Source organism: Caloenas nicobarica, chromosome 25 (genome assembly GCF_036013445.1).
Source record: "Caloenas nicobarica isolate bCalNic1 chromosome 25, bCalNic1.hap1, whole genome shotgun sequence".
In the NCBI taxonomy this organism is placed as follows: Eukaryota; Metazoa; Chordata; class Aves; order Columbiformes; family Columbidae; genus Caloenas; species Caloenas nicobarica.
This window is the reverse complement of record NC_088269.1, coordinates 4946400-4971923: the sequence shown is the minus strand read 5'-3', so window position 1 is coordinate 4971923 and position 25524 is coordinate 4946400. Positions and strand designations below refer to the sequence as shown.

The window sequence follows — 25524 nt, the reverse complement described above, 5'->3', positions numbered from 1 at the left end:
TTATAATGTCACCTAACACGTGCTGGATTTTTGGGATTGTAAAGCGCAAGCTTTATTTGATGGGTGTGAGAACATGCAGCTTACTTAGTGCTCAGGAACAACCTCAAGTCCTGCTGAATTCCTCCTGGCCCAGAGCTAGTGGCTCTGTGAGGAGGCTGGGGAAGGAGCAGGACCTATACCATCAATGTATGGAAGCTGGGCTGTTGGTGAGCCCATAAATAACATCATGCTCTCGCTTCCCATGTCACTGATAAGTTACTGAAGAGGGAATGAGACCCTGTATGTATTTCAGCTGCCTTTAGCACCAGCATATATGAGAAACGTTCACAGAAGTCTATTGACATCTTATCATCTTTCCCACTCTGTTTTGTGGCATTTGCCAAAAAAGAATATCGTTGGTTTTGCTCCCCTGTTCTGCTGCATGTGTTACTCACCCTGAAATTCCTTGCTGCAGTGGGAGAGTTGTTTAGTTTAGTTTAGGGAGGGTTTCTTAGGTGGATTTGAGAACACGATGGCCCGGTCACTGGGTAGACGTGCTAAAGCGCCCCAAACTCACTTCTGCAGCAAATTAAAACCAACCCTTGCATCTCTGTTAGAAGGGACATAAAATCCTTACAGTGGCCTTGCACAGAGGACGAATGTGTCCTACTCAGCGTTTTGTTATCAGTTTTGTCAGTTCTCAACCCAAAATGACAATGCCCACAAAAAGTAGAAACTGGAAACGCCACCGTGTGCCAGAAATCCCTGGTGTCTCCTAGTGCCCCCCAGCAAGGTGCGTGTTTCCCACCTCTGCAGGGTGCTGCAGCTGATGAACCTGACAGACTCGCGGCTGGCGCAGGCTGGGAACGAGAAGCTGGAGTTGGCCATGCTGAGCTTCTTTGAGCAGTTCCGGAAGATCTATATCGGAGATCAGGTGCAGAAGTCTTCCAAGGTAATCAGCCCCCTTGGCTACATCTGTTCGGTAATGTGAAATCCGGTAATAGCTCCCTGTTCTAACTGAAAGCAAGTGGCATTACTTATTTTCTCCTCTTTATAGCTGAAAATATTTTAAGGGACCTGCCTGCTGTGTTTTCTAGATAAGTGTCCAGTGTTAATGTTGCAAGCCCAGAGCTGTTCAGTACGTATCAGGAAGGAGCCAGTGACTATGACAGTAGCCTTGAACTTGAGACCTGGGTTCAGTTTTGTTACCTGCCAGGTCTCTGCTGTGACTTGAGAAGAGTCCCTAAAGTCTGTACAACACCTTGGGCACCTGCAAGGAGCGTGAGACACATCTGTGCCTTGCTTCCTCGGCTCTAAAGTGAAGATAAATATACATTTTCTTCATTGCAAGGCAGTTGTAGATGTACTGGGCTTTGACTGCCTTGGTGCATCTCTAGAGATGCAAAATACCTTTTTTAAATTAAAAAGTAAAGGATGGGAACATCATTAGTCTAGAATGAGCTTCTCTTCTTTTCCAGTAACCTAGGACCTGCCTTCCTCATCTCACAGACTTGGGAGCAGTGATGTGACAAGTCAAATTCACTGAGATACTGCGTTTAGGTGCAGATGGAGGAGCACAGTTGTTAGGTCCCCTTTTCTTAGGAAATCCAAGTGCTCTGGCTTCTGTGTACAATATCTGAACCCGCCATGACTAAGGAGAGAGAAGAGGCAGCGGTGATTAGTCTGGATCAGATCACAAGCATCTATGTGCGTTGCTTGACTGCTCTGGGAAAGCCCAGGGCACAGGCGCTCCCAGGCACGTGTGCCACGAAGGGAGAACAAGTGGAAAACAAGTAATCTTTGATCATTTCTTGACAGCTTTTAAATTGGTGAGATTTTTTTTTTTTTCTTTCCCCCTCCAGCTGTACCGCCGTCTCTCAGAGGTCCTGGGCTTGAACGATGAGACGATGGTCCTGAGTGTCTTCATAGGAAAAATGTAAGTGTTCCTGCTTGCAGGCATCGGAGGTTCCAGGGTTTATCTCAAGGTGTAACCAGGAAAACTGGAATATGAGGGAGTGTTGTTCAGTGTAAAACTAGAAACATCCGACTACTTGAGAGAATTACAGGCTTTTATCAGCGCTTAAGTCATGCGCAGTATCCAGGATTGATTTATCCACCGTGGAGACACAAAAATAAGCCGTACACCAGGATAATGGATTCTCTTTCCAGTGCCTGCTTAGTGAAACCTGAGTCAGAGAGGGGACAGCCTGAAGCACTCGTACCCTATCACTTGGCTATTGGCAATCACCAGCCACGAAAGCTCTATGGGGAGGGAAACTGCTCCTTCAAAGATTTTTTTTCTTTGCAAATTGTGCTGTTCAGTACCAGAGTAGCACCAGTCCTTTCCTTAAAACTCCTCCAATCTGGTAGGCAAACCGACTTGGCCTGTTCCTTGGCAGCTCTCCTCTGGACCGAACCTGTCGACTGGCTTTTTGTCGTATATTTGGCAGCCTCCTTTAGCTTTTTTGAACCAATTCGGTCGCTCTGATGCTGACGCCCAGTGCCGTGCGCCTGGTGCTGTGCAGCTGCCAGCTCCCCCTCGACTTCTTTAGCATCCCCAAGGGTGAAACGGCTCTCCTGGAAGAAGCAAGGGCTACTAGAATTCTGCAGCTGACAGTGGATGGTGCAGGTGCAGAATTGCATACGTCTGCATGTAGTCACTGCCGCAGAATTCTCTTACCCTTGCTGCAGAAACCAGCCCTGGAGTGCCACAGAATTCCAAGGGCCTGGGTATGGGCCAGTGTAGCTTGGGACCCAAGTAGTGAAGATTATCTGAAGGATAATTTTCTAGTCAACCAAATGTAAGTACAGTAATTTTATACCAATATTTTGTGGCTTGTGATGTCTGTGGTTTCGGTGGAGGGTGGAGCCGATGATGTCGGGTGACTTTTGAACTGGAAGAATCCGCCGCACAGCACATGGGGAGGCGAGCAAAGCCCTCTGATCCGTCCTTGTCCTCTTCCCCTAGCATCACCAACCTGAAGTACTGGGGCCGGTGCGAGCCGATCACCTCCAAGACGCTGCAGCTGCTGAATGACCTGTCCATCGGATATCCTTTATGGAAGAGCTGCTGGGGCTGCAGGACGATTAAACCTCAGTGTGGGGGAAGAGTGGCCCAGATGCTCGGCTGGAACAGGAGCACTCTGCGTGTGACAGATTCCTGAACCGCGTCATCTTTTGGGTAGTGAGAAGAGCAGAGTGCGAGTGGTTGGTCAACATCTTACCTGGCTGGTGAATTGAAGTGCTATAATATTGTAGTGTTTTTATTTTGGATCGTAATTGCTTTGTAGCTCACCGTCCACAAATAATTTGTGTACAGACTACCGTATGGTCTTCTACTTGTTCTTCCTGACAGAATAAAATAAAAATGGCCACTGCAGGTCTTTACAGTAGAGATTTATGCAACTTGGTTGCTCCTGAAACAAATGGAAGAGAATATTACAGACATAAGTCCCCTTTCTAGTTTTGCACTGGAAAGTGCTTTGCAAGCATTGTGAGAAGTTTTCTGTTGACTCCGCCGCTTCCTTAACACCCCGTTTACATACAGTAGCGTCAGAAAGCTGGTGAAACTCAGCGCCGTACAGTTCATGCTGAACAATCACACGGTAAGTCCTTTCACCTGCTTCTCATCTCACAGCAAACTCCTCCATCTGCCTTTGTGCAGCCGAGCTGATCCCTTAATCTTAAGAGCTGGACACACTTTTGAAGTTTACCTGTGTTCCAGATGCTTCCATCGTACTAGATGAGCCTCTGGAAAATGTGATGTGTTCCATCTCTCTTTGTTCAAAGCCTGCCCTTCGATTTTGAGGGGCTGTAATTATGTGATACCTTTCATCACTGAAAAGTTCATGTGAGGGTTTCTAGTCCACCGAAAGACAGCTATCTCCAGAGTGAAATGCAGGAGACAGCTGATGCCGCTGTGCATGCAGGCAGGCAGCAGCGAGCACTCTTTATGTAATTTAAAGCAAAATATAACGACATTTCGATGCCTCAGCTTTTGTTCTGAAAGTGCTGATTTGGAGGAAGGGCCGTGACTTGCAGTGGTCAGGGTGGCAGCCGTGTCCCTTGGTCACTGCCTGTGCGGATCTGGGGTGCTGACTGGAAATCAAAAATGTTAGAACGAGCAACTAGAAACCAGCAGCAAAGTATCACATTTCTGACTTGCCTGTGGGAGCATGTGGTCATTTGATGCTGTGACACTGCAGTGATAGCGCTCCCAGCACCGCATCCACAAGGTTTGTATCGACTGACTGAACAATACGCTGTGTTCCTTGAGCTAGAGGATATTTTTCAGACAGTCCCACATCCCGAGTTTGGCCCAGAAGCTGCATTTTCTGTGGCTGCTGTTTTGGTGGGGAGCATAGGCAGAGTAACTGGGGATCTGCCTGCAGAGAGCTGGTTTTCAGCAACCTTAGTGCCTGGAGGTCCCTGTGAGGAAGGGGAGCAGATGCTGCTCTGCTCTGGAGGCAAAGCAAGAACTCCTCGTTCGTCTGGTCCTGGGGAATTCCAAGATGAAAGCTGGGAGCTGGTGCCTTTGCCAGCAGCCAGGACGCTGCCTCGGCGCTGCCTCTGCCCTCTGCTGGCCTGTGCTCTGAGCTGGGAAGTGGTTGGCGAGATAACCGAGCAGCTGGCTGCTTCTCATCCTCACACAGGCTGAGAATCGTGGATTCGGGATCCTCAGCCTTTGATACAGGAGCCCGTTCCAGGTGCTGGTTCCCCTTTAATCCATCTCTTCTCTTCCATTTGCAGAGCGAGCACTTTTCCTTCCTGGGCATTAACAATCAGTCCAACCTGACTGACATGAGATGTCGGACTACGTTCTACACTGCACTTGGGCGTCTTCTCATGGTGGATTTAGGTACTCGGGTCTTTTTTTTTGGGAATCAGAGCAAAATTCTGTGTCTCGGGTGCTGGGTCCTGCTGTCCAGGGAGCTGCAAGCTCCTGCAGGAAAGGATGCTGGAGTGGGATAAGAAAAAGGAGGGGAAAGAAGCCCAAGAGTGGGTTTGATGCCATGTTACAGGCTACAGGTAGCCCAGAGGTGCACATTGCCAAGGCTGGGGATAAATCTTTCCTTCATAATATTGCAAATGTTTTCCTGAGGTGGAAAGGTTTGTTCTAAGTCTTTTCTCAAAGTTGGGTATTGGCAGTGGTGGATCGACTGTCTGGAGACCTGTGTTGTCCCTGCCTTTAGCTCTGTGGGTGAGCAAAGTCTGAGTGTCTAGCGCAGGCAGTACTGCAGGGCGCGGGGATCTGCAGTCTTACGCAGTCTTATTTCCTCCTCGTTTCTTTTTTTTTTGTCTTTCAGGGGAAGATGAGGATCAGTATGAGCAGTTCATGCTTCCCCTCACGGCTGCCTTTGAGACTGTGGCACAGATGTTCAGCACAAATACTTTCAACGAACAAGAGGCAAAAGTAAGTTGGGCAGGACCTTCTCTGTTATCCATGTTCTTTCCTTTAGGCGCTTTGACATTTTTGGTTCAGACAGACAGGAGAGAACAAGTAAATGCAGAGTGAGAGCCGTTCTGCCTTCTGAACGAGGCAAGTCGATGCTGGAGTGATGGGTGTTTTCCCTTCAGTACATGGGGAAGCGGTGGTGTCCCTGTACCCCTCGGGATCGAGTTATAGTTTAAAACTGAAGCAGGGAGGCTCATCTGCCAGCTTTCCTTCTGCTGGGAATGAAATACCCCAGTACTGTCACTGCACAGGCTCAAATTAGGGAGGATTTCTGGCACTGAAGAGGAAGAACTGTGTAACCTAGGGATGGCATCCGGCACAGAACGGCTGTGTTGCTCTTATGATGGGAAGAAGGGAAAAATGGCTCTGGGCAGGGATAGATCCATAAGCGTGTTATGTTTTAACATATCTTTTTGTCTGCAATACAGAGAACTTTGGTTGGTTTGGTGAGAGACTTGAGGGGAATAGCCTTTGCCTTCAATGCCAAGACCAGCTTCATGATGCTGTTTGAGTGGATGTATCCTTCTGTTGCCCTAAAACTTGAGTCATCGGAGGGGAGAACTCTAGCTCACTGCATCCAAATGCCCTGTTTTTCCTGCTAAATCCTGACTGGGGTTTCTCTTCACTTTTATAGTACTCGGTGTCCTGTCTCTAAGCCTTAGAATAGATTTGACTTGGTCTGTCTGCAGCCAAGTCAACCTAAAAATCTGCTCAAAGCTGAACTGTTGGGGTTTTTCCCAGTGGACCTGAAGAGATGTGGCCTGTAAAGCACAAAGGCTTTTAATGGGATGCGTGCGTCCCAGCAGCCACAAAAAGCTTTCCTCTTGCTCGCCGAGGCCAACAACAGTCGGTGTCTTTGTCCTCTCGCTGAGAGCATCGCTGTTCAAAGAGCACCGTGTCTGTGCTCCACATTGCTCTTGGCTGGTGAAGGTCAGACGTCTGCTCAGTGACACATCTTTGTATCTGTCTTCCCTTTCATTTTAAACCTTTTGGGTTCTGGTTTGTCTTAGTGTAAAAAGTGTGTATGCAGCTCTTTCAATTGACTCAAGATCTTTATTATTAATTTTTCTATGATAAAGCAGACCCCAGCAAGCAGCAGCTCCATTTAGCCTTATGAAGTAAGCTGCTTTACAAGGTTCGCATAGACACAAAACACACCTTTTTGGTAGAGGTTATGACCTTTTTATTTTTTTCATAGAAAGCAACCAAGTTCCTTAGCTTTCACCTTGCAGCTACCCATCCTACATGCCGATCCTACAGCGAGCGATTGAACTCTGGTACCATGACCCGGCCTGCACTACTCCTGTCCTCAAACTGATGGCCGAGCTGGTACATAACAGGTACAAACCTCCAGAATCTGAAAGCTGGCAGAGGTTTGTGTGTGTGCGCTGCATGTGCCTCTGCGTGGGTGTTGGTGCCCAGTTGTGTTGTCTCTGCTTTGGTCTGTTGATGCTGTAAAGGCTGCCAAGGGGACAGGGGGAAGCTGGTGTCGTTTCAGCAGGGAACAAAATCTTAACAGTTCAGATATCAGCAGTGTCATGACTCAGACCAAGAGACGCGATCAATAAACACTGAATTTGCTCAGCGTGCGCTTCCAAGGACAGCGCTGTAAGATGGAGGCGGGCGACTCATGTTAATTTTTAAAGCCTGGGTTTAAAGTGAGCCTCGTTCTGTCTGGCAGCCAGCTGACCACTTTTGCTTTAGAGCATCCGCTCTTTCTGCCAGCACAGAGGTACCTCTGATGCTGCTGGGATAATTCAGAAGCTGTCTAATCTGCGGTGGAAGGTTGCCAAGATGCTGCCCTGGCTCACAGCCCAGCTGAATGCAGCCCCGTGGGGACGGACCGTTGTTAGAGCCCGCTGGAAGGGACACGAGGTTCAGGCACAGTCATTTGGGAGTTGGCTCTCGGTGTGGTCAGACTGTTTGCCACATCCCAGCGGCACCTTTGCAGCAGGAGAATCCTTACTGGAATACATCCCCTTGTTTATTTCGGAGGTGAACAGGACAAGTGGCTGCGCTTTGATTGTAAGATCTGTTCACTGTAAGGGTGAAAAAATGCCAAGCTCGGAATTCTTGGTCGTGTTATGAATAGGAGTTAGTCAGCCTGCCCTACAGTGCCGCTTCCGAGATGTGTTTGTGTACAGCAGCCTAGTGACCATTGCCAGGGCAGGATTTCCAGCCTCGCTCTTGTCATATTCCTGACATCTGTGAAATACAAGCCCTTTCTTCTGCGACAGCAGAGCTCGTCTGTGCCTAAGTGGCCGTGTCCTGCCTGGCTTTGGTCATGAACAGCGGTATTTTCTACCAGACCGGGGTGTTTTGCTGAGCTCTGGGGAGGAGCGTGTCCCAGTGCACAGCAGCACATGGAGCTGCTGGATTATTGCCTTTGGTTTTACTCCCAAGTATGTTTGAGCTCAAATTTATTCCCCGTCCTTTCCTTTAGATCCCAACGGCTGCAGTTCGATGTGTCCTCACCGAACGGCATCCTGCTCTTCCGAGAAACGAGTAAAATGATAACTACATATGGTGAGTACCCAGCAGGCGGGATCTGGGCGGCCTTGCGCTGCCCTTGACTCCTCCGCTTGCTGGGGAGTGAGGGCTGGGGCACTTGCCAGCTCCGAGAGCCAGCCCAGCCTGAGAAACGGTGCCAAATCACTTGCTGAATGCATGCTTGGATACAGGGAGGTGCTTCTGCTTCGAGTGCTGGGTCGGCGGGCAGAAGGGGCAGGGTGCTTGCTGTGTAAATGAGGAAGAAAGTGATAGGAAGGGGCAGGAGCCCAGCTGAGCCCCTTGTGCGTGTGCGAGGTGACACGGGTGACCCCGGGAAGCACGTGGACGGCAATCCTGTCCTTAGGCTGTCCTGGTTCCAATGCAAAATTACATGCAGTTGTGTTCTCCTGTGGCTTCCAGCAAAGCCACGCTTCTGACTTTAACGGGTTCCACCTTTGGCTGGGGAACAAGTCTCATGGCGCTTGTGTCTGACTTCTCAGTCACTCCTTATGGCTCTACTTTCATTTTTCCTGCACTCTGGGGGAGAAAGGGTTTGGATGTGGTTGCTGAAATACTGAATCCACTTCTGTGCTCGTGCAGGAAATCGTATCCTAACGCTTGGGGAGGTCCCAAAGGATCAAGTCTATGCCTTGAAGCTCAAGGGGATTTCCATCTGCTTCTCTATGCTGAAGGCTGCACTGAGTGGGAGCTACGTCAACTTTGGGGTCTTCCGCCTCTATGGGGACGATGCACTGGACAATGCCTTGCAAACTTTTATCAAGCTTCTGCTCTCCATCCCCCACAGCGACCTTCTGGTAAGCCTACCCCTGCGATTAGCAGCATAAACACCTGGCGAGGGAAGAGAGAGAGGGCTGGGAGGTGGGACAGTCGAGGGTACTTGAACCGAAGAGACGAGGGGACTTGTGCCGCTTTCTGGGAGCTCATCTATAGGCACAGACCAGCGGGAAATTAAAGCTCCTGGAATGTGCAGCAGCAGGTGAATGGCGTGAAGGCTGTAACCCCACCAGCCCCACTGCTCGGCTTTCCAACTACAGCGTCATTACCAAAATAATTGCTCCTCTACCTGAAAAACACTTCCTGTGAGCAAAGGGTGGTTCTTTCCCACATTGCCTGTGGGCAGAGATTTGGATGCATCAGCAGTTATGGTGCAACGTGCCCACTGAAGACACCCGTCTACGGGGTCTTGCTCCTTTCCCCGCCTCATGTGCAGAAAATCCATTTTGCAGCAGAGCTTGGAGACCCTGGCAGCACAGTCCTGCTTGGCAAAATGTCGAGGAGGGAGGGCAGGATCCATTCCCCCCAAATCTTACCCATCGTATTACCATAGCAGGATCTGAAAGAAGTCCTTGCCATCTCTCTGGCTGCATTCAGCATGTTACTGACCTAATAATTCTTCTTGAGATATGCAGCTCAAATGCAACTCTTGAGATGGGGCCACTTTGCAGGACTCCCAGTAGAGTCCCCCCAGTCTGGGGGGTCTGTGGCACTGATCGCAGTGCAGATTGCTGAGCCCAGCACTGCGTATTTTGATTTTTTTTTTACGTGATCTGGCACTCTGCACTGACACCTGGAGAGCCGTTCCTATCTCTGCATCTCCAGCACCGGCAATAGTCGGCAAATGCTCCCCACTTAGAAAAGAGCAAAGCGATGGGGAGAGATGGTTTGATATAACAGCGTTGGGAACCTACTGGGCTGTTGTTGCTGGAGCCTGTTTGGAAGGTGGGGAAGAAAGGAGGAAAATACGTTGGCCCATGAATCATGCTGTGAGAGAGGTTGGTTTGTTCTCCTTCCAGGAGATGCAGTAAGCAGTTTTCAGGTGATTAATGAATGGGTTGGGTTAGCAGAAAGCTGTAACTGATGGTTACAGGGCAGCCACAAAGCCTTGAAAGTCTTTTTCTCTCTCTGCAGGATTATCCCAAGCTCAGCCAGTCATACTATTCATTGCTGGAAGTTCTTACCCAGGACCACATGAACTTTATCGCCAGTCTGGAGCCTCATGTAATCATGTATATTCTCTCTTCCATTTCAGAAGGCCTCACTGCACTAGGTAACTACTTCTCTGTTGTGCTATAAGGCTTCGATTTGGAAGTGGGAAAAGATTTTGGTGGCTTTGAACACGTGCTATTTCAGGCTAACTGATAAATTAACTTCGGGAATGGGTGGAGGAGTCTCACCTCTGTTAAACCTGGAACATTAGAGATGGTGAATGTGTCAGTGAGGAGGTTGCTGACCCGTTCGGGGTTAGGTGATTCCAGGTGCACCTGAGCAAGGAGGATGCTGGCAGCACCCCAACATCTCCCCTTTCTCCTGTTCCTGCAGACACCATGGTTTGCACAGGCTGCTGCTCCTGCCTGGACCACATTGTCACCTATCTCTTCAAGCAGCTGTCGCGCAGCACCAAGAAGAGAACCACACCTCTGACCCAGGAGAGCGACCGCTTCCTGCACATCATGCAGCAGCACCCCGAGATGATTCAGCAGGTAAGGGCCTTGATGTGGTGAACTCCCCGAGAAGCCCTGGATTCTCATGGCGTGATGCAGTACGAGGGCTGTGTGTTCCCTGCTGTAGAGCCCCAGGCTTTTCTGGAGCAGAAAGGATTTTTTTGCTAGTATTGCATCTCTCCTACACATTCGTCCTGCGGTAGGTCTGATTCAAAGCAATGCCTCATGCACGTGGTTCTCCCTGTGCAAGGAACACTGGGTTTGCACTTTATATATGAAAGGAAGTAGCCAAAAATGAGCTTTTGTATTTTTTTAAAAGAGAAATAGAGTTAGGGGCGGTGCTGGCAGTTCATAGGAATGAAGCCAGGAAACATCTCTTTAACCAGAGCACATGCGTTGTTCTGCAGCTTTACAACAAATCAGGGTTTGTTGAAATCCCTGGAACAACTGCGTGGGTACATGTGTGCTCGCAGCAGAGCCGGCGCCATGGGGTCCCCATGATTTACTGCGTGGAATTCAGAATATGGCAACAACCTCTCTGTGTCAGGACCACGTGGAAGTTGGATTTTCTGCCTGTTGGGGCATGTGCTGCCTTGGAACTCCTTCCAGGAGTTTTATTCACTTCTCCAGGATTATTCACTGCTGCCTTCAGAATGGGGTGAATAATTGAGTTTTAGACATCCTGGTGGCACATCTGTCTACATCCTCAGCACCTCCGACAGACACGGAGTTTGCTGGGATTTGTCTTCTCTCCGTGTGCTGGGGCAGGGGATCAGGCGTGAGCCGAGACATTTTCCTTGCTCAGATCAGGCTTAGCTCAGCAGAGACGTTTTCCTTGCTTAGATCAAGCTCAGCTCAGCACATACCTACACATATCGTGTAGTTTAGATACCTGCATGTCACTTAATGACAGCTGATTCTGCTCACAGAGGCTTTGGTGCTCCAGAGGGCCCTGCGTTGGGATCTAGAGATCCATGTCTCACAGCAAAACACTTTTATGTGCCTCTCACCCAGCCGCGCTGCTTGGGACATTTCTGACGGCGTTATCCAGCTTCGCTCGCTGGTGCTCGGTCAAAATGTCAGCATGACTCCCAGGGAAAGCAGGGAATATTGCACCATCCTTGCTGGTCGATCAAATGCAAAGAAAACCAGGCTTTTTTGTGAGGCTAGAAGCCATATTTTCTTGGGATAAAAGGAGAAACTGCATCTTCCAAAGCAGCTGGATTGGATACTGGCTGTGGAAGGGACAGCAGCTCCTCCACGTGCCCTTAGTGAAGTTCTCCACCAGTTCTTGGGGGCTGCAGAGCTCTGCAGTTTGAGGTTCCAACGCTGGTTCCAAGGTGAATTGTTGCTCTGGAGCCCACACGGTGCCGTGGGCTGGAAGAACCGGTTTTAAACCTCACTTTCCCTCTTCCAGATGCTGTCAACAGTGCTGAATATCATCATCTTTGAGGACTGCAGGAACCAGTGGTCGATGTCTCGGCCTCTGCTCGGCTTGATACTGCTCAATGAAAAGGTAAATGTCCCGGGAGGAGCTGTTGGGACTTAAATGATGCTGAAGGGGAGGAGAACGGTGTCAGAGCAGAGATGGTGTGTCGAGGGAAGAGTGTCCAGCCCTTGGGCTGATTAATCCTGGGCACTAGAAGTCACTTGAGGAGCTCTATGGTGTGTCCCAAAGCCAAGGTGGCTGTTCCTCTGGGGATTAACCCGTTGTGCTCTTGTCTCCCCCCAGTATTTCTCTGACCTGAGGAACAGCATCGTGAACAGCCAGCCACCGGAGAAACAGCAGGCGATGCACCTCTGCTTCGAGAACCTCATGGAGGGCATCGAACGCAACCTCCTCACCAAGAACAGGGACAGGTGGGTGCGGACAAAGCCCCGAGACGGGCCGAGCCCGTAGCCAATGCCAAAATCACAGTTGGAGAGCAAAACGCTGGAGGAACAGGAAACCTCTAACGCGTTTCTCTACCTCTTCCTCAGGTTCACGCAAAACCTGTCGGCGTTCAGGCGGGAAGTGAATGACTCCATGAAGAATTCCACCTACGGCGTGAACAGCAACGACATGATGAGCTGACGTCTCCCGGCTCCACCTTGTACAGAGCAGCATCTCTTTGGCCTGGCCCAGAGGGGTTCCCGTTTCCGATGGAAAGAAAAGAGGGCGTTTCTACATCCCTGCTCTTCCCCAGGGCTGGATTGCGGCGCTCGATTCTTTGGTTTTTTGGGCCGTACTCCACGTCCCGAGGGAGGAGGGAACAGGAGGGGTTGTTGAGCTCACCGGGTGCTTCTGTTTCCGTGGGAGGGGGTGGAAAAGGGCATAAAAGCCAAGTGCAAGAATCCAGCATCTCCCTACCTGAATGTCTGCGTGGAACGCCAGCGCTCTGCTGCAGCCTGCCTTGTATAAACATGTACATTTTTTCATAACATTTTGAACAAGGTTTATATTGACTCAGTTTAAAAAAAAAAAAAAAAAAAGAAAAAAAAGAAAACAAACAAACAAACAAAAAAATAGTGTGATTGAAATTTTTACAGAGTCCTGGTGCACCGGTGCTGGCGTGAGGGTTGTGAATGCGAGCGAGGAAAGTGTGTCCTGCAGGCCTGAAGCTTTACTGGGCGAGGGGTGGGTGTGTGAAAGTGCAGAGATATATTTAGTGACAAGCGTAGAGAGAAGCAAAAAAAAAAAAAATTTAAAAAAGAGGAAAAAAAAAAAAAAGGAAAAAAAAATCAACAAACAAATGAAAAAAAGAAGGCATTGTAAAATTCCAAATGTATATTTTTTCTTATTAAGCCCCCTGAAATCACAGCTCCCCGTTCCCATCTTGCCCTTGTTATTAGGAACTCGAAGCCATGCCGCGTGGTCTCTCATCCGTGCTTGCTCGTGGGTGTCCCCCGTAGCCGCTGTCCCCTCTCCCCCTGTCCCGTAGGGCCCTCCTCCCACTCCCCACTGCTCTCCTCGCTCCATCTTCTCTTTTTTTTCCTTTTTTCCCCCCATTTCAGTCGAGCAGTGGGATGCTGCGGCCAAGGTCTCTAGAGCCGCTGCAGCCACCCCCGGAGGGTTCTTAATAACAAGGTTTGCCCAGCATGAAGTATTTAACACCCCCTTTAAAATTCTTTTTTCAAATTTTTTTTTCCCGTAAGTCACCATAGTAAGTGTTTTGGGTATCAAACTGAGGAAAGCTGATGGGGGAGGGAACCTGTTTGCCTTGTACTTTTTCCACTATTGTTGCTGCTAGTCGTGTGCATCCCCTTGCTCAGCTCTACCCACCGACACTCACTCCTTAGGGCTTCAGTTTCTCTTCCCAGACACCACCTATTCTTAATTTTATTTCCTTTTTTTTTTTTTTTTTTTTTAAATTTTGTTTTCTTTCCTCTGGCGATTGTGTGTTGGGTCCTTTTTTATTTTTTTCGCGTGAGCAGATTGCTGGTTGACTTGTAAGGGTGTTTGCTGCATACAGTGTAAAGCATTTGTGACTGCAAATAAAACTTCAATGGTTTCTACTGAGCCGCGTCTGCCTGGGCATCGCTCTCCTGCCTGCTGGGGAGGGGGGAATTTCCCAAATCAAGTGGGTTAAAGTTTTATTTGATTTTGGGGGGTATAGTGTTCTGGGTTGGGGACTTTAAGTGGTGGAGGCAAAGGATGAGCCAAAATCACAGTGGATTCAGCAATAATTATGTAGATTTTTGGGGGCTGTTTTAAGGAACAACCCTTTCAAAACCTGCAGTAGACGGAATTTATTTTTTAAAAAAAATTTATTTACAGTCTGGAAATGGAGGAGCCAGGGGTGTTTCCCCCCATCCTCACCCCGACCCCTCGGCAGCCGCCGGCTCCCTGGCCCGACCGTAGACGATGCTGTTCCAGCCCTCTCTGTTCCGAGCGATTTCAATGGCAAAAAACTGGATCCTGGTGGCTAAAAGAGGGGAGAAAATATAAAAATGAAATGAGCGGATCCACGGATCCATGGATTCAAGTTCTTGCAGCCCCGTGCTCACCGAAGATGCTGTTCTCCTCGGTGTAGTCCTTGCTGCAGTCCAGGCGGAGCAGCGTCCCGAAGTTGAAATCCTCCACCACCCCCTCGAATTTGAGGCAGAACGGGCGCCATTTCTGGGCGGAAAAAAAATCATCAGCACCCCAGAAACCTGGGGAAAGGGGGGGAAAATTCGTGTCCCCCCCACTTTGCTTCCCACCCACCTCCTTGGCGGGCTCCGACTTCAGCTCTTCAGGGTCGAGAACGTCGATTTTAAGATCCTGGAAGGTTTTCCTGAATTCGCTGTAGATTTGGTCGTCGACTTTCGTGAGGTTCAGGAACTTGGGGTCGACGGAGGAGATGAGCTACGCGGGAAGGGGAAAGACTTAACCGGGACCCCCCCAAATGTCCCCACCACCACCGGACCCCCCCACGGGACTTACGTTGAAGTAGACCTGGGCGTGCTGATGCGCCTTCATGGCCCACGCCAGTTCCACGCGGGGCTGGGGGGCACGAGCGGGTTTGGGGGGGTCTGTCCCTCCCAGGGGGGTCCTCTCCTCCCCTCGGGGGGTGTGTGGGGGCAAAGGGAGTGGGAATGGTCTGGAGGGGTTCAGGGGCGATGCTACGGACCTGCAAACCCCAAAGCCAACCCAACCAACTGCGTGGAACCCCCGAGCTGGGAGGTGACACCCCCTTGGTGCTGGGGACACCCCCTTGGTGCTGGGGACCCCTCTCATGGGGCTGAGACCCCCTTCGGTGCCGGGAACCCCCTTTGCGTTGGGACCACCGACCCCCCCAGGACTGGGGGGATCCCCCCCTCCCCTCGCAGCACCGGGACCCCCAGGACTTACCCCCCACCCCGGGGTGGGATCCCCCTCCCAGCACTGGGACATCCCCCTCCCAGGGGGCTGGGACCCCCCAAAACCGGGGACCCCTCTCCTAGGGCTGAGCTCCCCCTAGAACTGGGGACCCCCCCCGTGCAAGGCCCCTGGGTTGGGACCACCGACCCCCCCCACACACCGCGATCCTCCCAGGCCTGGGACACCCGCTTCCCTGGGGCTGACCCCCCCAGAACCGGCCCCCCCGGGGCTGTGCCCCCGTCCCGAGGCAGGGCCCCCCCTTCGTGCTGCCCCTCCGGACTCACATCGTTCCCGAAGGCTTCGGCCGGCAGCGACAGCGCCTGAGCGGCCGCGGCCGCGTCGCCGGGTCCCTGCGCGGGGGGACGGGGAGAAGCTGCTGAGGGACCTGCGGGGTGGGGGGGACCCCATCCCCTGTGTGTGTGGTCCCCCCCTCCAAAACCGTGTTCCCCCGTGTCCCACCAGCCCCGTGGCCGCCATCGCTGCCGGAAGAGGCGCCGCCGCCCCGCCCACGCGCGCCTGCGCCCACGGGGGACACGGGGGGGGGGGGACACACGGGGCGGGGGGGGACACGGCGGGGGAGACACGGGAGGGGGACACGGGGGGGGGGGGACACGGGGGAGATACGGGGGGGGAGACACGGGGGGGGGACACGGAGGGGGGGTCACACGGCGGGGGGGACACGGAGGGAGGGGGACACGGGGACACATGGCAGTGTGGGGCTCGTCACACGCCCCTGGGGGCTTGATTGCCCTGCGAGAGCTGCTGCTGATTAAGAAAGGGTGCTAATGGGGTGGGTGGGTGCTGACTGGGAGGGGGTGCTAAATGGGTGGGTGGGGTCCTGTGCCTCCATAAGATGCTGTGGTCCCCACTTTTTTTTTTTTTTTGGGGGGGGGGGAGAGGGAGGGAGAGAGAAAGGAAGAGAAGAAGAAGAGAAAGAGAAAAGGAAGGGAAAGGGAAGAAAAGAGAAGGAAAGAAAAGGAAGGGAAGGAAAGAAAAGGAAAGGAAAGAAAAGGGAAGGAAAGAAAGAAAGGAAAGAAAAGAGAAGGAAGGGAAGGAAAGAGAAGGAAGAGAAGGAAGGGAAGGAAGGGAAGAAAAGGAAAGGAAGGGAAGGAAGGGAAAGAAAGAAAGAAAGAAAGAAAAGGAAAGGTAGGGAAGGAAGGAAGCGTTTGAGGTTCTATCATCTCCCTCTCCTGGAACAGGAGGCTGCGGAAGGGTGATGAGCTGTGGGTGCGATGGAGGGTGGGGAATGCACCGGCCCTGCCATGGAGCAGGGGGTCCCCAAACTTCTGGGAGCCCCCGCCCCTCATCCCAGCGCTCCCCTTCTCTCCCGAGTGGGAGCAAAGTGTCCTCTGAGGGCACCGCGGCAGGAGCCAGCGGGATGTCCCCCTGTGTCCCCCACTGGCCCCAGCCAAGGGGGGTGAACATCCTTGGACAGGACTGGGAGAACCTGGGGAGGAACGAAGAGGCTGTTTTGTGATGCTGAGCTCAAAAAAGGGGGGAGAAATCCAGGGACAGGTCGGGCTGGGGGGTCAAGGAGCCTGGCCAGGTATGGGGCGGTAGGATGGGTGTGGGGGTCCCGTGGGCACCCCCATTTCATAGCGGGGTCAGCCTGGGATGCCCATGAGACCCTTTCTCCTTCCAGGTGCAGAAGAGCCTGGAAAGCTGCTGGTTTGGTGTTTTTCCTTCCCCAATAAAGGGTCATTTCCATTCCTGGCTCTGGAGGGATTGGGGGGGTCCATGCGAGCTGTCTGCCTGGGCAGCATCCTTCCCCTGGGGCTGGGGGGGCGGCAGGACCCCCCCGTACCCCCCATCCTGCGCAGGGGAACAAGTGTTGCCTGTGAATAGGAGACAAAGGGGGATTAGGGAGCAGCGGGGAAATGATTATAACCCATTGACCTGGCCTCGGTCTGGGGGCTGCAGGTATTTGTGGAGGGTCTGACCCCCCCAGGAGCATGGGGGGGCTGCAGTGTCTCAGATTGGCTCTGAGAGGGGAGCTGAGCCCCCCGCAAAGCCAGGCTTTAGTCTGCTCCAGGTGTGGGGCAGGAGGGGGATACCACGGCTGGGGGGGGAGCAGGGTGCCCCATTGGGGATGCCAGGATGGGGATGGGGGGGGGACAGGGGGCCACACACAGAAAGCTTTGACAGGCGGCCCTGTCCCTCCAGCCTTTCCTCGCCCCGCAGGGGCCGCTTGCACAGGGCAGCCCCCCCACCGCTGCGGTGACAGCTCCCTGGGACCCTCTGCCCCAAACCGGGGGGGACGCTCCGGGGGTGATGACAGCTCCACGGCCATCAGTCATCCCTGCGGAGGCACAGCCCGAGGGATGCTGAGCCCTGGGATGGGGGGTTTTGGGGTGGGGGGACCCCTGGGCTGGGGGATGCCATGTTTGTCTCTATTTGGGGCTGCAAAATGAGTTTTTTTGGGGCAGAATTCCTGGCCCAGGAGGTGAGAAGGCAGCAGGGAAGGTCTAATTGGGGTCGTTAGCACTGAATCAGGCCCCCCTGCCCTACCTGCTGAGCTCCATCGTGAGCCCTGACATCCCTTGTGCTGATGGGGAAACTGAGGCACGAGTATGCAGGTAAGTGGTTTCTGTACTGAAGCCCTTGTCCCGTGCTCCTGCTCTGGGACACCCCACAGGGGTTTTACCCCCCCTGGGCATTACCCCAGCTCCCTGTGGGGCGTTTATAAGGTACTTAGCACCTCCCTGCCCAAGAAAATGGTGTGGAGGGGCGCACAGCCCCCACCTCCTATGGGACATGACACCTGATGGGGCAGGGGAAAGGGGGGGAGCTGTCGGTGTGGGGGGGGCCATGACATGGTCTCTTAGACCCCCCCGGCGCTAAGCCAGCTGTGGCGCTTTGCTCTGCGTGATGCCTGGCACCTCGGTGAGAGGAGGGTGACAAAAAGCACGCCCCGTGCCAGCGCATCCTTTCCCAAGCCCCCGCAGGGTTTGTCCCATCCCTGGTACCATCTCCCATACCCCACAGCATCCTCCCCCCCATCTCCCGTACCCCACAGCATCCTCCCCCCCATCTCCCGTACCCCACAGCATCCTCCCCCCCATCTCCCGTACCCCACAGCATCCTCCCCCCCATCTCCCGTACCCCACAGCATCCTCCCCCCCCATCTCCCGTGCCCCACAGCATCCTCCCCCCCATCTCCCGTACCCCACAGCATCCTCCCCCCCCATCTCCCGTACCCCACAGCATCCTCCCCCCCCATCTCCCGTACCCCACAGCATCCTCCCCCCATCTCCCGTACCCCACAGCATCCTCCCTTGAGGAGGCTGGGGGCTTCCCTGCCACCCAGGATGGGGACACCCCAAGCAGCTGGGCCCCCCCTGCCTCCCCCATCCCCTCCTCTAGGTCCCATCCTCCTCCTCCTCCTCCTCTCCGCAGCTCCCGGGAGAGGTTCAGCCCCTCTTCACACGGGCTCTCCCCCCATTTAAAGGCTGCACATCCCACATCTCCCATCCCCAGGCCGGGATCTGGGGGGTGCAAAAGCTCGATGGGGCGGGGGGCTGCGGGGACCACCCCTGCCCTGCCCGCGTCCCTCTGTCCCGTTAGGAGCCGCAAACTGGGGAACTAACCCAAGGCCGGGAGGCTGATGGGGTGGGGACGCGGGGGACAGGATGGATCTGGGTGTCCCCAGGGTGTAGGACGTGCAGCCCCCAGGGCTGGAGGAGGAGGAGGAGGAGAGGACCCGACCCTGGCTGCCTCCCCCATGCTCCATCGCCACCCCGCAGACGTTGGCATCGCACGTGGCTTCACCATCGCGGCGACAGCCGGGGGGTATCTCCCGGTGTCGCCTTCGCCCTCCCCAAACGCGGGGGTCACTGGAGGAAGGAGGGGACGGGTTGCTCGGTGGCGGGGAGGGAGGGCAGGTTTGCAGCGAGCCCTGTGGCCGTGCCGGCCGTTCATGCCGCTGGCCAGGGGGCTTCGACCAGCGCCATGCAGCCCATCAGCCTGCAGAACCTCTCCATGTAAGCCCCGCGCGCCGCTTCTTGCGATTCTTTTGCAACCCGGGTTTATCAGTAGTTTTATTCTTAGTGCATTAGACACAGCTGTTCCTCGCGTTGTGGGGGGGCTGGAAAAAGAAGAGAAAACAACTAACCCCGAACAAACCCCCACCCCGTTTCTCTCCCTTTTGTCTCCCGCTGCAGATGTTTCCAGCTCCTCATATTCTCCTGTCAGACCCAGGTACGTGGATGTGTTTTACTAACCCCGTCCGGCCGTGCCATCCGCCCCGCTAACCGCTCGCTTCGGGGGCATCCTTTTGCTCTGTCGGGGGGGCGTCCCTGGTTTTGGGGACCGGTGCGTGCCCACCCCGAGTTGTACCCAGCTCCGGGCAGGGGAAGGATGCTCAGAGGGATGTGCCCATCAGCACCGGCCTCGGGGCTGCGACGGGCTGGTACTGGGGTATCTGCGATGGGGAGGCGCATCCTCCCCGGACCCCCCCGGCTCCCCATCAAGGTCAGCAGGGAAGCCCTCCCGGGCAGGCGATACATTTCTTGCAGCTTTGCCAAGTCCATCAGCCTTGAGCTCTCGGGGCCGGACTCTGTAGCCGAGGCCACCGCCGAGGGGGTTAACGGGGCAGAGCGGGGTCTGGTCCCCCCCACCAGCGGGGTGGTGTGAGGTTTGACACCCCCTTCCCCTCTCCCCCCCACATCTTCTCAGGCTGCACCGTCCCTTTTTGTGCGCTTTAGAAAGGCAGCGGCTATTAAAATGCACTGTTCCATATCAGCACCCTCTGCTCCGGAGCCTGAACAAAACCCCTGTAGCTGCCGGTCCCAGCAGCCTTAATACATGCTCGGGACCTTTTTTCTTGTTTTTTTGGTGTTTTTTTTTTTTTCCTCTTTTTTTCCCAAGGTAAATGCTTTTAGCTCTTTGAAAATGAGAGGGGAAGAGAAGCGCCTTTGATGGCGAGGGGCTGCCCACCTCCTCGGCCAGCCCCAAAGGCTTTAAAGTGGATCCTGGCAGGAAATGAGTCCCCAGGCACACACAAAGGTTGGGGGGTGTGGGAGGGCAGGCAGTGCCCCCCACCACCCCACTGCTCCCCCCCTGCAAGAGCAGCCAGGGCCAGGTCCCCTCGTGCCCCCTTGGCACCCAGCGAGGTGATGCTGCAGCGGGGGGATGCGGGGTGGCTGGTCCCCGCACCCCAAAATGGGCAACCGGCTCCCAAATGGTTGTGGGACAAGCTCCTGGGGGGGCAGCAGGACATGTGCCCACCCCCCAAGAGCATGTCCCATAGCCCTTTTGGAGCTGGATTTTGGGATGGCTCAGCCAACACACACCGAGATTAAACCGAGTCTTCTCTTAAGATGCGTATTGGGAAGCACTGGTCGGAGTCCGGCGTGGGGATGGTGGGTGACCACCAGCGCTAATTCCCCATCCCCAGCTCATCTGCACTAATTAGCTGCTGCTTACCATCCAATAACCCTTGTGTGTTTGTGTTGCCCCATTAGCGTAAGCCACGGAGCTGCTTGGGGTCCATGAGATGTTGTATTCCTCCAGTGCACGCTCAGGGCAGACTGGGAGGGGGCAGCTCTGCTCCTGGGACACCCAGCCCGGCTTTACGTGGGTCTCACCCCCCATGAGAGACCCAGCGGGTGTTTCTTAAGCTCAGCCCATGTGCCCCATCCCGTCCTTGGTACCTGCCCAACAGGAGATGCTGCTGAGCGTCCGCCTGGTCCTGGGACACGGCTGGGAGCGAGAGTCGCTCTCGGGTCGCCACTCCACCCCCTTTGCCGTCGGCTGTCCAAAACAAATTTGATTTTATTTTTCCCTTTGTAAACAAAGGGGGAGAATCAACCGTCTCCTAATTTTAACCAGTACGTGAGGGACCAGGGGGCCGTGAGCGACCAGCTGAGCCGGCGGCAGATCAGGGAGTACCAGCTGTACAGCCGGACCAGCGGCAAGCACGTCCAGGTGAACGGCAAAAGGATCACGGCCACCGCCGAGGACGGCAACAAGTTCGGTAAGGGGCTGGGGTCCCCCCGGAGGGCTTGATCCGCAACCTGGGACAAACATGTTGGGAAATGTGTCTTCCTAGAGGAGTTTTGCAGAGGGAGTGGGGAGAACAGTCGTCAGGGAGAAAGGGAGAAAATTGCCCCAGCTGGCTGGTTTTGCGCCTAAAATAACTCCAGTGAGTTTTAACCATCCAGCCCTGACCTCGAAGCTTCCAAAAATCATGCATTTCTCTAATGCCACGCAGCGTTTATAAGCCCTATATTTAGGGCTTTTGCTTCCTAATCTCTTCCCGGTGTGAGACAGACACTTTTCCCCAAGGAGAATCACCTCATGCCGGCATCAGCATCTTAAATATCCACAAATACACAGGTTTGCCAGGGAGCCAAGATGCCACGCTGATGGGCATCGCAGCCCCACAAAGGCCAGGTTGGCATCTCCAGCATCAAAAAGCTTTGGGAAAGGCTTTGCCAAGGCTAATTCAGCACCTTTCCAGGTTTTTTTGCCCAATTCTCGCTGTCAGGAGCGCAGAACCCACCGGGGTCATCGGTTTCAGTGTCAGCTCCCAACCTTTGCAGCCACGGCCATGTCGCAGAGACACAATGAGGACGAGGATAATTAACCCGCTGGGTGCTGGACTCGGTCTGGCCCCGGAGAACCCATTGAACTGCCAACAATGCGGACGCGCCGGGGCGGGAGGAAGGGGCCGTTGCTCTCCCCGGCGCTTTCATCAAACGCCCGGTTTGACTCTGCTGGGTTTTAACAAAAGCCCTTTAGCATCATGGCTGGGGAGCATCCCCCGGCAAGAGCATCCTCTGGCCCCACGGGTGACGGGCAGGGAGGGATGCTGGGGAGGCAGGGAGGAGAGGATGGGGGTGGTTTGGGTACCGGTAGCTCATGGGGGGTGTCACAGCCCCCCGGGACACTGTCCCCTTGTTCCTCCCCTCGCAGCCAAGCTCATCGTGGAGACGGACACTTTTGGGAGCCGCGTCCGCATCAAGGGGGCCGAGAGCGAGAAGTACATCTGCATGAGCAAGCGGGGCAAGCTCATCGGGAAAGTGAGTCCTGGCGTGTCCCCGTGTCCCCAGAGCAGCCGGGATGCTCAGCCGGGCTGGTCCCCATGTCCCCAGTCACAGGGGCCGTGGGGGGCCTCTCCGTGTCCCCCCAAAAAGCTGCCAGTCCCGCTTCTCCTCCATCACAACCACAGAATGGTTTGGGTTGGAAGGGACCTTCGAAAGATCATCTAGTGCAACTTGTAAGGTTGCAAGGGGCTTCCACTAATGTTGCACACCTCTGAATTGTGAAAATAGGGGGTTTTTAAAAATCCCCATCTATCCAGCCTTTTTTTGCACCCAGTAAAATCACAAGGAGAAGCCCGTGGGGAGCTGGTCCCGGTGCTTTGGGGTCGGTGTCGCGGCAAACGTGGCAGAGATGGGGTGCAAAGGGGGGGCTGGGGAGGGTGTCAGCACCTCGCGGGTCCCATCCCCAAGCCCCCAACCCCATCCCTATGGGTGCTCATGGCCCCTTTCCCCCTGCACAGCCCAACGGCAAGAGCAAGGACTGCATCTTCACAGAGATCGTGCTGGAGAACAACTACACGGCGTTCCGCAACGCCCGCTACGAGGGCTGGTACATGGCGTTCACGCGGCAGGGCCGGCCCCGCCGAGCCTCTCGCAGCCGCCAGAACCAGCGCGAAGCCCATTTCATCAAGCGGCTGTACCGGGGGCAGCTGCCCTTCCCCAACAACGCCGAGCGGCAGAAGCAGTTCGAGTTCGTCGGCTCGTCCTCGCCCACCCGCCGGACCCGCCGCACTCCTCGCCCGCGCACGTAACACCCGGACTCGTCCCCTCGCCAGGCTCTGCCTTCCTCGCCCTCCAGCACTGGTTCTTCCCTACTTTTTGTTTTCTAAAATGCTCTATTTTTATACTTTATAACCCCACGCTGGGGTCCCTGCATCCCTGGAGCATCCCGTGGTACCCGCGTTTACCACCCGCTCCCCTTGGCAACCCCTCGGACACTTGTCCCCATGCCACCTCCCCGTCCCCGCAGACATCCCTCTCGGTGCCAGGGATGGAGGGACCAGCTATGAGACTGCGGGATGTCCCCACCAGAGCAGGATGTCCCCAGCCCAGGGGTCAGCGGGATGTCCCCGGCCTCGGGGGCAGCGGGATGCTGTCCCCATCCCTGCGAGGGATGCAGGGCACTGCGAGCAGCCAGGTGATGGGGAGCGTGGGGTGTCTGTCCGTATGTCTGTCTGTCTGTGCAGCTTGGAGGGTCCCTGGGCACGCAGACCCCGGGCCAGCACTTGTATCCCCGTGGCCGTGGGGTCTCTGTGTTATTTATTGGAGGGGAAGGTCTGTGCCCTCTCTGGTGGCACAGGGACACGTGCAGGTGCCCACCAGGCTCCTCTGGCCAAAGAGAAACTGCCTTTAGGTTATTTTTATTGGGGGTTTTTGATGGGTTGTCTGTGTGTTTTTACAAGCTCCGCTGTTTCCTTTAGGAGTTGGTTTTAGGCCTAAATATTTAGACTTTGGAGTTTATTTGTGTAAAGGAGGAAACCCCAAGGCAAATAAAAGTGAGTGTCTAGACTGACGGAGTTCTCATTCCTGTGATGAGGCTTTGCCGCAGGTTTTGTACCTGCTGGAATGGGGGGTGCAGGGTCCCCGAATGTTCAGGAAGATGCTGGGCAGCAGGATGAAGGTGCCCGCTGAAGGGGACACCCCGTGTTCCCATTCCTCTCTGTGACCCCCCGGTCTGTGTCCTGGGGGTGTCCCCTGCATCCCGGTGCACAGAGCATCACCCTCGGTGTGGTACCCAGAGTGGTACCCGCTGCTCCCCCCACCTGGGGCCACTGGTTGGGGTGTCCCCCCTCATCCCTGAGCTCTGTCCCCCCAGCCCGTGCTGTCCCACCTTCCCCATAATTGCTTTCCCCTCCGACAATGCCCGGGGAGGTGGCAGCCGGCTGGTGGGGAGGATGTAAGAGGATGTAATCCCTTCACCCCCAGCCCCTACAAAGCCCCGCCAGCATAATGCCAGGAGGGGGGCACGGCTGGGGGGCCAATGGGGAGAAAATTATAACAGTTTGAGTTAAATGAAGCTTTAAAGCAGAAGAGAAATGCAACACCCAGCAATTACAGCCAAACAATGCGCCCGACACTGCCTGCCCAGGTGTGGTGGGCAGGAATTAGCAGAGCTACACGGGTAATTTTTTTCCCCCCCCTCCTGCTCTCTTTGGCCCCACAGCCCCAGCTCCTTGTTTCTGCAGGAATTCGAGACATTCTTGAACGGAGAAAGGAGCCGACAGGGTCCAAACCCTCCCTGTCTCCACCGCCCCCTCCCCAATTTAGCCCAAGCTTCAAAGGTAGAGGAGTTCCCTTTGTGTAATCTCCGCTTTAATTTTTCTCCATCCTTTTTTTCCTCCCCCTCCTTCTCTTCTCCTTCCCAAGCCCTTCCTCTCTTTTCTTTCACAGTTTTCCCCTTCCTCCCCTCTCTTTCTTCTCAACCCCCCGGGATATAAAGGACTCGGAAGGGTGGGTCCTTTTTAATTATGGCCAAGGAAGAAAAAAAAAATAAATCAACTTTACACTGCTTCTTTCTTGCTTTTTGAGGTGAGACCCAGGGCGGGGGGCGGAGATGGGGACAGGAATGTCCCCCTGTGCAGAAAGTGCACTGGAGGGTGTCTCCTCCACCACAGTCACAGGATGGGGATGCTCGGGGAGGGGGTTAAGATGCTGGGGGGGGCTGAGCAGCTCCCCAGAGCACCAGCTTTGCTGCAGAGGTGATTGGTGCCAAGCCCATGGAGCTGGTACCCACCAGGGTCCTTGTCCTGACAGAGGGCTCCCATGAGCATCACTGGGGTGGCAGGGACTGCTGTCACCGGGCTCCTTCAGGGCGATGTCACCTGCAAACCCAGCACCACTGTGGTGGGGCACCAGGGGGAAATTTTGGTTCAGGCAACTGCTTCGCAAGGAGATTCAGGGGCTACATCCCCCCCACAAAAAGGCTCCTTGCCCCCATCCCGCAGGGCGGCGAGGCTGAAGGATGCTCCTGCATAGCCTCCCTTGCTCGGTGAGTTCAAAGGATGCTCTTGCCCATCCTTCATCACCCGATGAGGCTGAAGGATGCCCCTGCTCATCTTCCATTTCTCGGTGAGGCCGAAGGATGCTCCTGCACATCCTCCATCGCTCGGAGAGGCCGACGGAGGCTCCTGCACACCCTCCATCGGTTGCGGTGGAGGCGGTCGCTGTAGCAACGTGCCGTGCGGCGCAGGGGAGGGGATGCTCGGCGCAGGCATGGCTCCCGGCGGACAGACAGACCTGCCTGCAGCGGGCCATGGGCTCCTGTGAAGGTAG

At 54.5% G+C, this 25524-nt stretch overlaps 3 protein-coding genes across 3 annotated transcripts in view; 2 read left to right on the top strand and 1 right to left on the bottom strand.

Annotated features, from left to right (window-relative positions):
* The window catches only part of XPO7 (exportin 7), a 39902-nt gene extending 26050 nt beyond the window's left edge, over positions 1-13852 (top strand). Inside the window, exons 14-28 of the mRNA XM_065651529.1 lie at positions 796-931; positions 1842-1915; positions 2948-3031; positions 3524-3584; positions 4729-4837; positions 5286-5392; positions 5863-5951; positions 6667-6774; positions 7878-7960; positions 8525-8739; positions 9854-9992; positions 10265-10425; positions 11804-11902; positions 12119-12246; positions 12367-13852. Coding sequence (XP_065507601.1) covers positions 796-931; positions 1842-1915; positions 2948-3031; positions 3524-3584; positions 4729-4837; positions 5286-5392; positions 5863-5951; positions 6667-6774; positions 7878-7960; positions 8525-8739; positions 9854-9992; positions 10265-10425; positions 11804-11902; positions 12119-12246; positions 12367-12460 — 1687 coding nt within the window. The 3' untranslated portion in view covers positions 12461-13852. The remainder of the gene's footprint in view (positions 1-795; positions 932-1841; positions 1916-2947; positions 3032-3523; positions 3585-4728; positions 4838-5285; positions 5393-5862; positions 5952-6666; positions 6775-7877; positions 7961-8524; positions 8740-9853; positions 9993-10264; positions 10426-11803; positions 11903-12118; positions 12247-12366) is intronic.
* Positions 13853-14114: 262 nt separating this feature from the next.
* Positions 14115-15700, bottom strand: PBDC1 (polysaccharide biosynthesis domain containing 1). The gene is made up of 6 exons (XM_065651532.1): positions 15668-15700; positions 15493-15558; positions 14792-14851; positions 14573-14713; positions 14374-14485; positions 14115-14291 (listed from the first exon to the last, which is right to left on the bottom strand). The coding sequence occupies exons 1-6, from the start codon at positions 15683-15685 to the stop codon at positions 14182-14184; spliced, it is 507 nt and encodes a 168-aa protein (XP_065507604.1). The 5' UTR covers positions 15686-15700; the 3' UTR covers positions 14115-14181.
* Positions 15701-17778: 2078 nt separating this feature from the next.
* FGF17 (fibroblast growth factor 17) lies at positions 17779-23003 on the top strand. Its single transcript, XM_065651649.1, has 6 exons — positions 17779-17784; positions 18773-19188; positions 19369-19405; positions 21005-21182; positions 22124-22230; positions 22713-23003. The coding sequence occupies exons 1-6, from the start codon at positions 17779-17781 to the stop codon at positions 23001-23003; spliced, it is 1035 nt and encodes a 344-aa protein (XP_065507721.1).
* The last annotated feature ends 2521 nt before the right edge of the window (positions 23004-25524 follow it).

Excerpts from the sequence above, each read along its gene's own strand:
- PBDC1 (XM_065651532.1), bottom strand. Across the intron at positions 14,714-14,791 it reads ACGCCCAGGTCTACTTCAAC|CTCATCTCCTCCGTCGACCC; the intron begins GTAAGTCCCGTG and ends CTTCCCGCGTAG. Across the intron at positions 14,292-14,373 it reads CGAGGAGAACAGCATCTTCG|CCACCAGGATCCAGTTTTTT; the intron begins GTGAGCACGGGG and ends CCCCTCTTTTAG.
- FGF17 (XM_065651649.1), top strand. Across the intron at positions 21,183-22,123 it reads CGAGGACGGCAACAAGTTCG|CCAAGCTCATCGTGGAGACG; the intron begins GTAAGGGGCTGG and ends CTCCCCTCGCAG. Across the intron at positions 22,231-22,712 it reads GGGGCAAGCTCATCGGGAAA|CCCAACGGCAAGAGCAAGGA; the intron begins GTGAGTCCTGGC and ends CCCCCTGCACAG.